General features: G+C 33.9%; 2 protein-coding genes across 2 annotated transcripts; both read right to left on the bottom strand.

The window, feature by feature from the left end:
* Positions 1-2,650: 2,650 nt before the first annotated feature.
* Positions 2,651-4,403, bottom strand: LOC103946558. The gene is made up of 2 exons (XM_009357282.3): positions 3,860-4,403; positions 2,651-2,891 (listed from the first exon to the last, which is right to left on the bottom strand). Exons 1-2 carry the CDS (start codon positions 4,308-4,310, stop codon positions 2,839-2,841), a joined length of 504 nt encoding a protein of 167 aa, XP_009355557.2. The 5' UTR covers positions 4,311-4,403; the 3' UTR covers positions 2,651-2,838.
* A 6,266-nt stretch (positions 4,404-10,669) lies between these two features.
* On the bottom strand, positions 10,670-12,733 carry LOC103946555 (multiple organellar RNA editing factor 9, chloroplastic). Its single transcript, XM_009357279.3, has 5 exons — positions 12,372-12,733; positions 11,484-11,581; positions 11,332-11,397; positions 11,076-11,252; positions 10,670-10,987 (listed from the first exon to the last, which is right to left on the bottom strand). The coding sequence occupies exons 1-4, from the start codon at positions 12,716-12,718 to the stop codon at positions 11,077-11,079; spliced, it is 687 nt and encodes a 228-aa protein (XP_009355554.1). The 5' UTR covers positions 12,719-12,733; the 3' UTR covers positions 10,670-10,987; position 11,076.
* Positions 12,734-16,385: the final 3,652 nt, after the last annotated feature.

Below are 16,385 nucleotides of genomic sequence, written 5' to 3'. Positions count from 1 at the left end.
GCATGAGGCCTTTTGGAAGCTCACTGGCTTCGGGTTCCATGAGAACTCCGAAGTTAAGCGAGTAGCGCGCAAGAGCATTCCCAGGATGGGTGACCCATTGGGAAGTTCTCGTGTGAGTTCCCAAAAACAAAATTGTGAGGGTGTGGTCAGGGCTCAAAGTGGATAATATCGTGCTACGGTGGAGTTGAGTCCGGGAAGTGGTCCCGCCCAGGCCGGGATGTGACACCGATGGTGTAAATTTGGATCCAAATACAAATCTTAAGTGGAATATCATGCAATCAAATTTAAAAGTAGAAATAAGCTCCAACTGATATGTCAATCTTATGTAGATTGACATATGAATTTTTTGTTGTGATCAATTTTGAAATATGAGAAAAGGTGTTGTCAATTAATTTTTTTTAATTATTTAATTGTATGGTCCTATTAATGCACCAATCATAAATCTTGAAAATTTAATTTAATTGATTTCTTTTTAAAATAGATCCTATCAATATCATTTATAATATATATATATATATATATATATATATATGAGTTGGAGAAACAAAAAATTTGATATTACCATGTTAGCCATTAAATAAATATGTATATGTATCTTAAATCTCCATTAAAAATGCTCTAAAGCGTCAGATTAAAAGAGAAGATGGGCATGGGTTGGTGGGGTAGACGAAGAACCACGGTAGGATATGTCATGGCAGTTTGGAAGGGAAGGAAGAAGAAACATGGTGTTTGGTTATAGGTTCAAAAATAGTGGTGGATGTTTGGTTAGCAAGATATAGTTTGATATTATAGGTGTTAAAGTTTTAGTGGCCTCATGAGATTGTCAACAAATTGGATAGTTCGTTGAGTACCCAAATATTAATTTCCTTAAAGCTATTACTAGATTAGATGTTAGATTAAGGAGTTAACGGAGTTTGAACTCACGCCGTAGTGTAAGAACAGTACTTATCTTCATCATTGTAGTAGAGGGCCATTTGCAAAGCTACTACTAGATGAAATTGTGTGTGTAAATATAAAAATTTTAAAAAGAAAAAAAAATTGTTATTATTATTCCAAAATTCTCATTCCACTCTCTTAGCAAATGTGTTTTTCCTTCTAATTATAGAAAACTTGAAATGCAAAATGAGATTTTTGAATGTCAATAACAATTCCAGAAAAAAAAAAATAGTTCGAGAGAAATGAGAGAGAGAGTGTTTGTGGGGTTTTTTTTTATTACTATTTTTAATTAGTGATACTATGATAACATATAAGTGAGGATTAAAAATAGTAAAATTTGATTTATATACATTACTGCCTAATATTTTATTTTGTGATAAAAGATCAAATTGTCATTTCACCACGTGATGTGGAGAAATAGGTGTTAATAAATAGTTAAGATTTAATATTAGGAAGAGAGTAATGCCAGGTAGAACAACTTTGTAGACACATTTACAAATTATGTGATATATTACCAATAGTAAATAAACACGTTATTCAATACTTAAGAATCCAATAATTAACAACTACGTCATATGATTTAAATTGATGGTCTTCCTAGTATTACACAAAAAAGATGATGCTAACAATACTATCAACTTAAACTATATTTTATTGACCCATGATGAGACGGTTGATGATTGAATTATTTCTTTTATAATTTAAAGAAGAAATTCAATTATCAACCACCATATTATACTATTTGCAAAATAAATTTCAGATAAATAATCTATCAACCATCAACTCTATCATTAATAAAAACAAAAAAGCAAAACAAACAGAAGAGTATAATTAGCCTCTATAATTTTGAACCAGGAGTAGGATGTAGATTGACAGTTTCAAAGTGGCTCACTTACTACCAAGCAGATGAAGAGTCGGCAGATTCGGCACAGAGAATAGTTTAATAGAAATACTATTTATAAAAGAAAGTGTTATCGGTATTTTAAAAGTTTCATTCTACACATTTTATAAATGTATTTTTCTTTTTAAATATAGAAAGTTTAAAGTGTAAAATAAATTTTTTAAAGTGCCAATCATAATTCCCTTTACAAAAACAAAAATTCTTTCCTTGCCAAGTCAAACATGAAAATATAATATAATTTAGCCGAAGGAAATAAATGAATTTGATCTTTTGCTTCGCTTAATCAAATAGATTATAAGAATTAGAATGAGGATTCTCTCCGGATCCTCTTTATTAGGATTCCGGGAATCCTTAATTGTATTCATTCATAATACATCGTACGGTTATAAATTATTTTAAATACTTTTATTTAAAATTAAATATGAATTGTATCTGATGAAAACCGCACGATTTACAATGAACGGACACGATTTAAGAATTTCTAGAATCCTTATAAAGAGGATCCGACGAATTAGATAACAAGCCTATTTAAATTATATTTTATAAACCATATGACATAATTATTGTTGATTTGGTGACGTAGTTATTTTCTATTGGTAATACATCACATAATTTAAAAACTTGGGCTACCCTCACTTAATACTACGGTGTAATAATATCCCTCTTCATTTGTAAGTGAGATATATTAGAATCAATTCTCGCAAAAAGCTATTTGAACTACATCATTACTAGACTATTGTGATGTTTATCCCACTTTTTTTTTAAAAAAAAAAACTTGGTCACCGTAATTCTTCAAACAAAAAAGTTAGAAGATTAATGAGAACCGTTAATCTGATTCAAGGAGTTCACATCTTTACAATCTCCTTCCTCAAAACCCTCTAATAATATCAAGCCAATTAACCTGGACCTAGTTACACTTAGTGCTAATTAAAATATTAAATTGCATTAACATAGAAGTAGAAGACGACATAGTTGGAAACAAGTTGGCATCTCTACTCTCCCTATCTGAGACCCCAAAGGCCTTTCTTCTTCCTCACATGATTCTTCAGCACACCTGCAAACAGTCACATGAAAATTGTTAGGCGCTCAAGAATCAAGACCACCATTTTACACGCAAACTTTAAAAGTATGTAATATTTATCGCAGACGTGAGTTTGGTTAGTAGATCGTGATAGTATTTATGTTGTATATACTTGCTTAAAAATGCCTTTTTTTTTTTTTTTTTTTCTTTTGAATAAACGATATTATTTACATTAAAGGGGAAATGGTGAGTGTAGCCTCACAATAAAACTAGCAATAATGTGATTTAAGTTTACCTTTAACAAAAATTAAATCTGAAATAAAAAAATACTATTGAACCTTAATACTAAGCGGTCACTTAAAAATATCCATAAATCTTAGTATTTTCGACTATCGGTTGTGTATGTGTATATATTAATTAGCACACTTATAATATGAAATGCTAGCTAGCTAGAAGCCTAATCAATTCCCTCAAAAGATCAACCAACAACAAAAGTTTGTTTCTTTTGTTTTTATACAGGAAATTTCTACCAATATTATCATTTTTTAATTGTTTATAGGGAAATTTTGATACATCATGTGTAGGAACAGAAAATAAGGGCAAAGAAAAAATATCTCTTTTAAGGAATAAAACAAACAAAGAACAACAAATAAAAAAACAAGTCATTCCAACATATGAAACACTAACATGCACAATATTTATCATCAGAAATGAGACATAACAGATTAAAATCCTTAAAAAAAAAAAAAAAAAAGAACCCAGAAACCAACATCAATAGAAACTGCAACACATGTTACAGATTAACTGCACAAACAGAACTTAAAAAACATAATTAAATGAAAAAAAAATTAGAAATGAATTAAGATCAGTAATTTCTACGCACCCTACTCTTCACCCCAGAAACTTTTGTATATATCCGTTGTTTGATTGAATAAATAAAAGGAGAATCAATACAAAAATAAGTAGGGTCGTGTGAAAATCATTTTCCGTGAATTGATTACCTGATGGTTTACAGTCAGGGGGATCTTCAAAGAGTGATAGAGAAAGCTGTTTGTGAGCAACCCCAATGTCAAAGAGAATGAGACCTGATCTTGGATCATCAACAATGATGTCTTTGACCGGCAGCCAAAGAAAGAGCTCCTCCTGAGACAAACCCTCGACCCCAATGAGGCTTCCATAGCTGAGATTTGCCCTCAGAACACTCTCAAAGAAAACCCTGTTCTCATATTTTGTGAGGCATGGGGCATCAAGGAAGACCTGGAGCTCCCCGTTGTCTGAGAGAGTGTAGGACTTGACCTCCTTTGGGAGGAGGCCAGGTGGAAGCCCCTGGGAGATAAGGAGTTCATGGATGTTGGTGGAGGAGAGAGAGAAGGGTAGAGAGAGAAAGAGGAGAAAGGTCCATGGAAAGACTGTGAGGAAGAAGAAGGAGAACCGGGTGTTAAACAGGGACATGGTGATGGTTTGGATGGTAAATGCCTAGAGAGACAGATAGAGTGTGTGTGTGTGTGGATTTTAAGGGATGATGATATGTATTTGGGAGAGTTGGAAAGTCGAAAGACTGTTTATTAAAGGAGGACTGGTGTGTGAATTTACTATTTTGCCCTAGATTGGTGATTGTTTTGAGGTGGAGGTGGGGGCGGGGGCAATGAGCTTAATTATCTTGTACTGTAGCCCCTAATTATGGAGTTAGCTTAACCATTCGCTGTCTTGCTTGCTCATGTACTAAATTGTTTCTTAAAGTTGTATCTAGTATGTCTACATTCTACACCATAATATATTATATTACATTTTCTTGTCACCTACTAATCATGTATTCCATCTCAGTCTTAGTTGTAGTTTTTTACTTCAACCTTAATTAATGTTTAATTATCTGTAAGCTTTTGTAGGAGCAACTTAACTGAGGTACATCTTTGAAACTTGTTATGAAGTTCTTGCCTTCATTTTTCTTTGTTGGCAAGCGAGTCTTAAGCAATGGTGTCGTCTGAATGATTGAGGAAGAAAGTTAAGATGGAGAAATTCGAGTGAATTCGAATAATATTTGTGAATTGAGTTTGAAATAGAAAGGATAAAAAGACAAAAATGATTGTTGATTTCAAGTCAAAGATGAGATTTATAGCCGCGTAGCACCCTGCCTTGCCCAGCAGTTGGGTGACAAAAATCCAACACCAATAATGGGATTTTTTTTCAAGGCCGAGTGGGGAGTTGTCCGCCCTTGCCATTGAATGGGTCTGCTCTTGTTAATTCACTTTGGTTGATAAATCACCGTCTAGTTATGTTGTTCGAAATATGATCTTTTTGTTTTGTTGGCTGAAAAAATTAAAGAACAAAGTATTTTCAAGTTACAAACAGAATCTAATATAGTGGAACAAAGTTATAAAAGAAATTACAACGGAAACAGGCGGGTAGCAGTGCTCTCAAGATTAAAGAGACTATATAACGAGTGATACCTAGATTTGTAACTACACCCATAACAAAGTTAGCTTCACGAAATACCTAATTTCACATCGTATAGTAAAACTTTAGGAATGCTATCATTTTGAACCAAATGATTCGTACTTAACTATTTTTTCTTTATAAAATCCAACTAAAAACTAAAAAGTGCCAAAATAAAAGACAAATGTGGCGGTCTGTACAGTCTTCATGACCTAATAATCATGTATGAGCATTATTGTTCTTATTAAATTTGCTAAGTATCGTTTAAATACAAGAAAATGTACCATAAAAGGTGTGTAGGTGGTCCAAACAGCTCAGCCAACGGACCTCCTGCTGGCCATTTCGTCATAAAAATTGACAACACAGTATGACTATATATATTATTTCATTAACTATTAATTAAAAAAAATTAGAGCCTTAGTCTTTAGATTATGACTTAATTGGAGTTTCGATCTTTATATTTGTCACACTTTTATAATTTTTGTCCCTTAATTTTCTTTTATTTTGGACGAAAGTTCTAATGATATTATACAAAAGGATTGTTAATACACATCGTGACAAGTACTTAATTCAATAAATAAAGCTCTAATTAGATCAAAATTTAGAAATTAATACTCCAATTTTCTCAATTAATTAACAAGTAACTCAAGGTAACAATAGATTTTTTAATACATCTGAAACACGGTCCGGTAGACGAAGTGTCATAACACAATTGGTTGAAGAAAAAAAAAATTCAAGTCACCAAACTTGTATTATGACACTTAATGTACCAGATTGTGCTCCTCGCACACTGAAAAATTTCTCCAAAGTGACAGTATTTTGACATTAGAGTCCATTTGCGTTTCCAGAGAGTCAATATAAAGTTAATTTTTATGCCAACATCATAAAATATTATGCAAAAACATCAGGTGATAGAGAGCCCATAGAGCACTTCCACTTTTGAGAGAGTCCTCGTAGTATTTCTCTTTTTACATTTGGCTGTTTTACCGAAATGTTGTTGGGGCTCTTTCAAATGTGGGACTCTCTGCTACCTTATATTTTTGCATAATGTTTTATAAAGTTGGCATGGTAATTCACGAAAAAAACTGTAAGGTGGCAGAGAGTACATGAAGAAACTCATTGAACAGAGACTTCCGAATTTAAGGGCAGGTATATTAATCAAACTTAGACCGTGTACATAATCAAAGTTAAAATACCGTGTACATATTTCCATCCAAAAATAATTGAAAGAGTTCTACTATTAGCGTGTAAGGGTATTTCAGACATCCTACAATCCCATAAGAACAAATTGAGTGTATATTAATTAACCAGATAGTAACGGCTCCATCTGTGCAGTGGAAAAGTCAGAATCCAGGAAGTCCCTCACATGAATTCTGCAACCGGAGAAGGGATGGTAACCAATAAGTGCAGAACTTGCTGCATACCCTTTTCTTTTCCTTTACTGTTAAATTCGTGTTGATCTACGGAAGAAGAAAAAAAACACTTGTATAGGGAATTTCATTTGATGTCATGTGGCTAGTGTGTCTAAATATTGCCAGGTGGTATGTGATAAACATCATTCATTTGAAACATAACACGTGTCTTTTGAACTTTTAATTCATTTATAAATTGAATTATATAACAATTATTATGTTTTAACTCAAGATTTTTACATGCTGCACGACAGTAAATTACCACTCAAGTTTTTTTTTCTGCAAGAAGAAAATTCAAATTCTATCAAAAAACAATTACAATATAAGAACTAGTGGAACTCCTTATATTTCTAATGCAGAATTTATAACCTCAACAATTTCTCATAATTTTTATAGGTGGATTAGATAAAAAAATATGAAGTTTGGAGGGGGTTTTCTCCCCTCCAAATTTCTCTTCCATTTCCTCTCCTCCTAATTTCTTTCATCTTTTCTTCCTTCCTACTTGAACGGTTACGAATAAATCATGTCAATATTTTATATTGATTTTTTTTATAGAGATAATAAGATAAAAAATATAGTATGAGAGGAGAGAAATGAAAGGAATGAGAATGGGACGAGAGAGAATCATACTCCATAAAGATTACATATTGTCTATTTTGCCACTGAAGACTCGCACAGTGAAAGAAGAAACCTGCGTTGAACAATGGACAAAAAATTTCTACGAGGCAATGATTAAAAGTTACCTGGTAAATGCTCCCCCAGGCCCCACTATGAAAATATCCTGTCAGTGATCGTCTGTTGTGTTGCCAATGAATAAAATTTAGTTTGACTGTTGCGCGCAAGTGTTTGCTTGCAGGTCCCATGCATGACATGCGCGTCATTTCTTCTTCTATATTATTGATCCTTGATGTATGAATCGGATTGGGTTAAAAGCCTATGTCACATGTAGTACGAGTTTTATGTAAAATATACTGTTAAAATTATCTATTAAATCTTTGTATATAAGATTTAATCGACAATTTTTCATATTATTCTTATTCTCGGTCATTCAATTTTTGTATCACCCAGGACTGTACAATTTAAGTCATCCCAAAATATGAGTAACTGTGTTTTACAAGGGGCATATAAGAGTAGATTTTGATTTATTCAAGTTGATTATAGTAGTGTGTTTTTTATGCATTTAAGTTCGAGTCCCCCTATCATAATTTAATAAATTTAGCACAAAATATTATTTGCATACAAAAAAAAAAAAAAAAAACATAGGATATGTCAATACTTTGATAATCATATGTAGTTTTATTTTTATTTTATTAAAGGATCAACAGAGGATGGCTTCGTCATGACAATCTTTTCTTTCAAGGCTAAAGAGACTTACAAAGGCATTTTAGCCTTCTTTTGACCACTATCTTTTGATTCATCAACGTCGATCAAGAGTCGAATTCAAAACATGCTATGTAAAATACGAACTTAAAATTCATTCTCAATCATTAAACCACCCTGTGCTGGTTGATAATCGTATATAGTTGACGAGTCCTTTTATGGAACTCTATTAAATCAACCCCATGTGAACAAATTGATTCAGGAAAGTTGAAAGTTTATCATCTCTTTTTTCAAGGAAATCTAAAGCTAGCTTTTTGAACTCATAGGTTAAATTAGTATTCATCTGGAACGCCCTTTGTGTAGTCAAGAGGTCAAAGCTATTAAAATTGCGTTGCAATGCAAAGAAATTTAATAGTCACAAAGACATTAAAAGTTGGAGTTTCACCACGAAATCAATTAACCGAATTAAAGAGATAAATATATTTTTTTTAATAATAAGTTCATGCAAGATTTCTTAATTCTCCGATATAGAACGTTTATTAACTTCACTAAATATGTACCTCGACCAAATTATGCGAGCCCCCAACTCTACAAGGACTAGGACCAATTCTTCCTCCTCCCTTGAATATTGGATGGAAGTAAGTCCGCAAGGAACATATATCAACTCTTCCAACTCAACAAGCATTTGGACGCCCCTTGGATACTTGTCTTCGTTTGACAAAAATACAACCATGTAACCCTACCTGGGTCAATTCATCCAGCACAACCATCATAAAGTTTCACCTTTCAACAACTTTTATATCTGTTTTCATGGAATGGAGATTTCATGTTGAGTGATTTTCAACTGTAGATTGCTTGTTAATTAGCCCTTAGGTCCCGGTGCCTCGATGGTGCCCTAGTGGAAAAATTCTATTGTGCGGCTCACGTATACGCAACACATTCACAAGGATGTGGAAGCGGTATAGCAGCCGCATTAAAGAATTTCTCCCTTTAGTTGATTTATTTGGCAAAATTTTTTAGTATGCATCATTAGAAGTCGTTAAATTCTTCGATGTACATCCAGGGGTACCACTCCTTATCTACACCGAAATTACATTAAATTTAAACTTACAAATAAGAACATTTCCAAGAGAGTACGCAAATTTTACTACTTTAAATACAAGTTTGTTGCAGTTGAAGACTAAAGTTTTTTACTTGACAATTTTACAGTTCAACAAACTCTACAACTCTTAGTGTTTTATTATTTTCCACCATTCAACTTTCTTTTTTAGTATTTCATTATTTAATAATTGGAAAAATTTGAGAAAGACAACTTTTAATAACTGGCAAAAAATATGTTTGCTTACCGGGATAGCAAGTCTTCAGGGGATAAGGAAGTGGTATAAACTTCATAATGACCTAGCAATAATGAAGTTAAATTTGTCTTTGAAGAGAATTTAATATAAAATCTCTCACTTATCAGTAAAGATGAATATTACTAAACTATTGTATTAAGTGGTAATCCCACGTCACACTTCAAATTTAGCAAAAATCAACTGCGGACTCATGGACTCAAAAGAGGTTGTTGGTAGGACCTACAGGCCTTGCCTTTAAGTTTTCATCATTTGCATGCCTGGAGGACCGTACCCTCTCAGCTTTGTCCACCCAAGGAATCCACCATCAGATACTCCTTCACAGATATCACAGGTTTGAACGCTTGTGTTGTGAATTTCTGATGGCATCTTAGCCTATCAGAAATACGTTCCTTTTGCTTTCACTGCGTTGTCTTTTCATGGTGAAGATCTTTCTTCTTTTCACAAACCAATCAACATTTTAAACAAAAATTGTTTTGTAGTTGCCCTTTAACTTATTTTCCTCCTTTTTATTCACTTGCAATAAGTTGGTTATTGGCGAATTTCGATGCTCGAGGTTTCTCTGTTTGTATATTACTGCACCCAATTTCCAATATCAGAGTCGGTAGAAGTGAATATATGGTCACACTTCCTTTGATTTGATATTAGAAGTAAAATACAATTAGATGTACTTTTAATGTTTTAATCTCAATCTTTGATATCAAATCAAAAAATGAATGATCATATATCTTTGTTCATCAGGTGACCAAGAGAACGGATTGCTTCAATGCATCCGTAGACCCTAGCTATTCTAAGATAAGCAAAAGCCACGAGCATGTACGTCAAAGTTAACACCTTTTTCCACTGCAAGCAGATATTAACTTGTGACATTCTTTTTGGTCAAATATTAGCTTTTAGTTGCATACACAAATATTGCGCGCAATGAGAATCGAGTTTTGAATATAATGTACATGTAGCAACGCGATCGAATAATGGTTTTCTTCGCAGTTGCTCGATGCTAGCTAGCTATCTTGAAGAAGCACGCTCGATGAACGTGAACTATACAGAAGGTAGAAAAGACAGTCTCAGTTGAAGAAATCATGCTCCTGTGAAGTACCAAGTGAAGATAGGGGTGGAGTTCCCGCCACGGAAGAATCAATACACATGACTACCATGGACACAAGTTTAAGCACCTCATACGATAGCGGTATTAGCATTTGGTGCTAAGCGCCCAGATGCACAAGAACACCCGCAAGGATAAGGAAAGATAAAGGGAGATGAGCTTCGTAACCAGAAGAGTTAAATCGATGCAAGATCAGAAAATAGAATCATAAGATTAAATCAAACATCCGTACAACTAAACTCAACTATATAGCTGAACTGAAATTCTTAGTGTCGATGCAAAAACAATATCACAAAGGTCATCCTGGACCTACCGAATAATTCACAAATACTGATGTCTTTGATAACAAGCTCATATGACACCATTCCTTATCCAAGCAGACGACAAGAAGACTTCACCAGAAAAATCTAAGCACAGATACGTGCACCCCTGGATGAGTTCCTCCATTGGACAACCTTCACTAATTGTTTCATAAAGTACTACTTGATTTTGCAGTCCCACGTTCATTAACTGTGGAGTAATGGAAATTGTAGTTAAAAACAACTTGAAAAGAACAAAACAAATGCTTGGATAAATGGCATTCTGGTATACTGATTACCTCATCCAGATCCTGATTCTGATGGAGTTGCTTCTTGTTTTGGTTTTCTTCGTTCAGGAGGAGGTCCATCTCTTCGTCTTTCATATCTTCTGCTCTCAAATTTTGATTCTCTTCGTTTCTTTGGTTGATAAACGGGGTAGTTTCCAGGAATTATCTCTCCGTTAACATATTTATCACCTATAAATAGCCCTCAAGATGAAATCATTATACTGATTCGTAAGCGGTAAAACAAACCCTTTGTTGCAACAAAACATACCTCCATAATCCTTGTTTTTAACATCTATATATGAATCTGGCAACACCCAGAGAACACCAGGCAATCCTGCATCAGAATGAACCAAGTTAGCTCTACAAATTCACTGTTACACGAGAAAATTGCACAAAGATGCACCCGATTACAATGCCTACCTTTGAATTTTTCAGATGTTTCTTCAGATACAGTACATTGGAATCCAGTGTAGGTGGTGGTGCTAAAAGCATACATGTTCTTCTTTGCTTCTTCCATGCTGTAACATAAAGAACCACGGGAGGTTGTGAGATTAATAACTAAGCGACTCTCACTAAGTACGTAAACTAGCAGAATACTGAAACCCAGAGGTTCAGGTTAAGTTAAACAATCTTAAATTAACTAATCCAGCAGAGCCTTAACCATCATCAACCAAAACTAATTCGAGATGATTCAATGCCATTGTCCCACACCGCCAATCTTTTAGCCTACGATGATGAGATTTACAATACGAGAACGAATTGATTTCGTAAATAAAAATGTATCAGCAGTTAAATCAAAATTAAAAGATAGATAACTATCTAGAGTATACAACAAATTACAAAGACTACATCCAAAATAAAGAGAATCTCTTGCTCAATGCTAAGTAATGAACCAATACTACAATTTCCAAGCCTCACTGCATTACTTAGTAATTATTTAACAATTATTTTCTAGTTCTATATTAATACCAACAGATTAAGAACCTAATCACCTACATAAACATTTCATTTCCTTGCAACTATTGAACAAATTTACAAAGCATACTTCATTCAACTTGTTATTTGGGACTTAAATTCTATTTACGCACAATCTGAACTTATCTCCGCACACGAAAATCCAACAACTACTCCCAGTCGAAATCAAACAATCCAGAAAGCCTTATACTTGTCCCTATTTCACTAAATTTTTTACCACAGATATAAATTTACCCCCAAAGCAAACAGAACCCAGAACCCATTTTCCTTTAAAACAATCAAAAACTGTTTAAATCATAGAAATTGAAGGACAATTAGAGGGTGAAGAAGTACCTTCCAAGAACAGAAGCGAGAGTGTTGAGGTAGGTCTCAATCATTTGCTCCCTAGTTGGGGCAGGGTCCTTAGGGAACTCCATGACTATAAGCCAGTGGTTATAGTCACATCCCGGTAACATAATCGTCTCTCGCTGCTCATTGCTGCTGCTTCTCCTCGACGAGTAATCACTGTCGTTCACAGCTCGAACGCGCAGCTTAGAGGGAACGGAGCGAGTCAAAGGCCGAGTCTCCGAGTTGAATCGGAGCGTAGCGAAATAGGGTTGAGGAGGAGGAGGGAAAATGGCAGGTCTTGGGGTTAGTATTAGGGCTTTGGATGAGAGAAAGAGGCTCGGCGCCATTGCCATTTTCGTAGTTCGCAGCAGAGGGACGGAGAGTTAGCGTAGATAAGGAGAGAGAAAGGGGGATATATTCAGGTTTTAGTTGAATACTATTTCATTTTTTGGGCTGGGCCATGAAAATTGGGCTTTTTGGATGTGTAAGGCCCATCATAATTTTTGAAGAGCACGGAAAATAGATTTTGCTTGAATTTTTTTTTTTTATTCTTTAATAAAGGAAAGTTTTGTTTACCGTCAAATTTTGTCTTTGGATGCAAGCGGTTGATTGCACTGGTAGATAAAAGATTTATCTTTAATCCGATGTGTTTCAGGTTCAAACCTATGGGAAGAAGGCATTGTCGAAGGATTAGGAAAAATTGTTTTAGCGTCTACAAAATGGTAATAGAACAAGTGAGTCTTCAGTGTACATATCATATGGTTTGTCAAATAAAATTTTGTTTCTGCACACCATGTTCCTCTGACGATTCACTTATTCAATTACCATTCCCTGGACACCCAAAATAATTTTTCTGATATTTCCACAATGCTCTCGTTTTACTTGATAAAATTTAACTTTCTTTGTACATCGCCTTCTTGAAAATTCTTTCATGCTATGGAGCATTAAATTTCAGGCTATGAGCATTAGATGACTTAGATTGGTTTGAATTATTATTTTTATTGTGATCTTGTGAATCCAAACTATCCAATACTCGTCTACGTAGCATGAAAGTTGAACCTCATCTTCTTTATCCAACTATAGGTATTGTCTCATTCGAAACAAACCCTAGTTATCTTGCCTACCTCAAAACCACGCAAGCACAGGCCCGTCTCTACACAAGTAACGCATATGTCGGAATAAGAAACAAGGGATAAGACGAAGATTATATATGTTGAGAAGTGTTTAAAGCTATAAGATTAAAATTGAAGGTGAGTTTGAGAAACTTAGAACAAATTTTTCGTCTCTTAATTTAAATAAATTTGTAGCATAAACAAATATCATTGTAATAAAAAAAATGTTTGAGTTCTAATTTGACCAAAAATAAGCACAAATCTAGTTAAAAATTGGAAGGGAAGTGATTTTAACACGCCATTTTTAGCTTCTCACGCTCTTAATTTATGAACATTGAATCGAATAAATTAAACAAAATTAATGGCCAATATTAAACAAAGGCGCATTAGAGGTTAAAGATGGTGTTGGAAAATGACTACCCAAATGACCCAAAATATATGCTATTGTGTTTGACATTATATACCAATGTTCCAATCTAGTTGTGTTATATTGCCACAATAATGTGCATGCTGATTGAGGATGTGAAGAAATGTCGCACATAGGAAGTTTACTAAACTTTGCATGTACTTATAAAGTGTGGACTATTCTCTATTTTGCCAATTAGTTATTTAGTAGAATCTCAACTTTCTTCATTGACTATCTTAATCCATAAACACAAATAAATGCATTAGATAAATTCATTGTTTTTTTCTATCAAAAAAAAAAAAATTGCTATATTTGAAAATTTTGAAGGATTGATTATTGATCAATCATAATTCTAAATATTATCCCACTGTACCGCATTACGAGAAATTAATAATGACTTCTTAATATGCAAGGAAATTGTTATTGGCACTCCAAAAATCTCATTTTGCACTCCAAACTTTCTATAATTAGTAAGAAAATTACACTTGTGAGGAGTGTAAAATGAGATTTTTGGAGTGTTAATAATAGTTCCCATACACAAAACCTCTTTGCAAAGATGGGCTAAGGAAATTAGGTAAGGGAATGTGACCACATCCTAGTCCAACTCTTTATACGTCAATGCAAGATCCCTTTAGTAAGACAGTAAATAAGAGCATCAACATGTATATAGAATTACAGTAGATGATTCAAACAAACGTGCATCTCGTTTACCCGTAACTATTCAATATCCTTATGAAAAATCAATCACCGCGGTGCGTTTCCGCGGTCGAATCCATTTTGAATTTGATAAATGTATTGCTTGTTAAGTATACGTTCGTGTATGTCTTATAGATCTACCCGTTGTTGATTGGAAATTGGAAACTGATATTCGCAAGAAACGACTGCAAGTATAGTTACCTGCAGATGAAGACATGGCTGGCAAATGGGAGGAGATTTTCTACTCTCATCACTCAGTATGTTCTATGCTTTATGCATACGGTTTAGCACAATGGGAAGAAGGATGTGTGTGAGAACAGGGACACCTCTGTTTATATGTTTAAGGTTTTTTTCGATCTAGCCTATTACAAGAAGGAGATACTAACCAAATCATTTAAGATCACTTGAGTATCAAGTAAGTTGATATGCAAGTTACTTGAGAGCTAAGTGACTTTAACGGTAATCCATTAACATTCAGAACAAGATTTTACATCTTTTGCCATCAATATGAGATTCATTTTCAATATCATTACTACAGTTGGATGATAATGCAAGCATTCTAAGCTAATCACAACACCCAAGAGGTCAAAACTGAAGATAAGAATTGAGAAGAATAATTAACCGCATCATTATTCAGGTCTAAATCGTTCAATCGTGTCTTGCATGATTAGTTATATATCCACTAATTTATGTAATACATAATTAATTCTTAATAATTTATCTTTGAAGACGCAACTGTTTGCGTGACCAACTGCCACTAGTAGTTTTTAGAGGTGTTTCATAGTAGGAAGCAACCTCCAAGTTCGTGTCGCCATTCCTACTAGTCAAATTATCTGCAATAGTTTTTAGTGTACTTGATCTTCGTCAGCATTATCTGTTAACTTGTTTATACATTTTATGTATTACAGTTTTAAAGACGTAACCATTGACACATGAACTGTAGTTTATTTTAGCATATTCTTTTGATGGCGGTTGGAAGACATTGACATTAATGATCTTAACAGCTTAACACAACGCCAAACAACAATAATTAGCCCAATAATTGAACGCTGAAATAGTTTATTCATATCTTATGTCGAGGATGAATAAATTACATTTCGCCATTAAAGAGTTTTTTCGTCAATGAAAAAAAAATATAAAATGTCCATTTCAAGACATTTTAAGCCATCTCCAACCGAGAGTTGGTTAAAGGGCTCGTTTTAGCCCTCTGACCCTCTAAGATATTAAGATTTTAATGAACAATATAGGGATTTACCTCCGTCTCCAACCAAGGGCCAAAGGGCCATAGGGCTCGTTTTAGCCCTGTCACAAAAAACCGTCTCCAACCGAGGGCCAAAGGGTCATAAGGCCAAACTTAATTTATTATTTAAATTTAAAAACTACAACAACTTAAATTTAAAAGCTACAACTTATATTTAAAAACTACAATAGTAATTAGCCCAAAAAACCAAAAAAAATAGATTTTTTAAGAATTAAAAAAAAAGGCCCAAAAAACCAAAAAAAAAAAAAAAAAAAAAATTTGAATACAACGGCTAGTCAGCTAGCCGTTGGATTCAAATTTTTTTGTAAGCATCCCTGTTGGTTATAACTGACAAAATTTTTTGAATTTATGGCCAGCCCTTTGGCCCTTTTAGATTCCGTGGGGCCCACAAGTTCTCTGGCCTAGTTCTTAGTTGGAGACGGTTTTTGAGCTATTTTCGACCCTCTGGACCTCTGGATCCTTCGGTTGGAGATGGCCCACATCTTTTATTGGAGGTTCTCTTATGGATTTCTTTGCTTATTCGGATATATTTTCATTTTATCAAT

The sequence above is a fragment of a genome, unplaced genomic scaffold (assembly GCF_019419815.1).
Source record: "Pyrus x bretschneideri cultivar Hongxiangsu unplaced genomic scaffold, Pyrus_bretschneideri_v1 Contig38, whole genome shotgun sequence".
NCBI lineage: Eukaryota > Viridiplantae > Streptophyta > Magnoliopsida > Rosales > Rosaceae > Pyrus > Pyrus x bretschneideri.
This window is presented reverse-complemented; position numbering and strand designations above follow the sequence as displayed.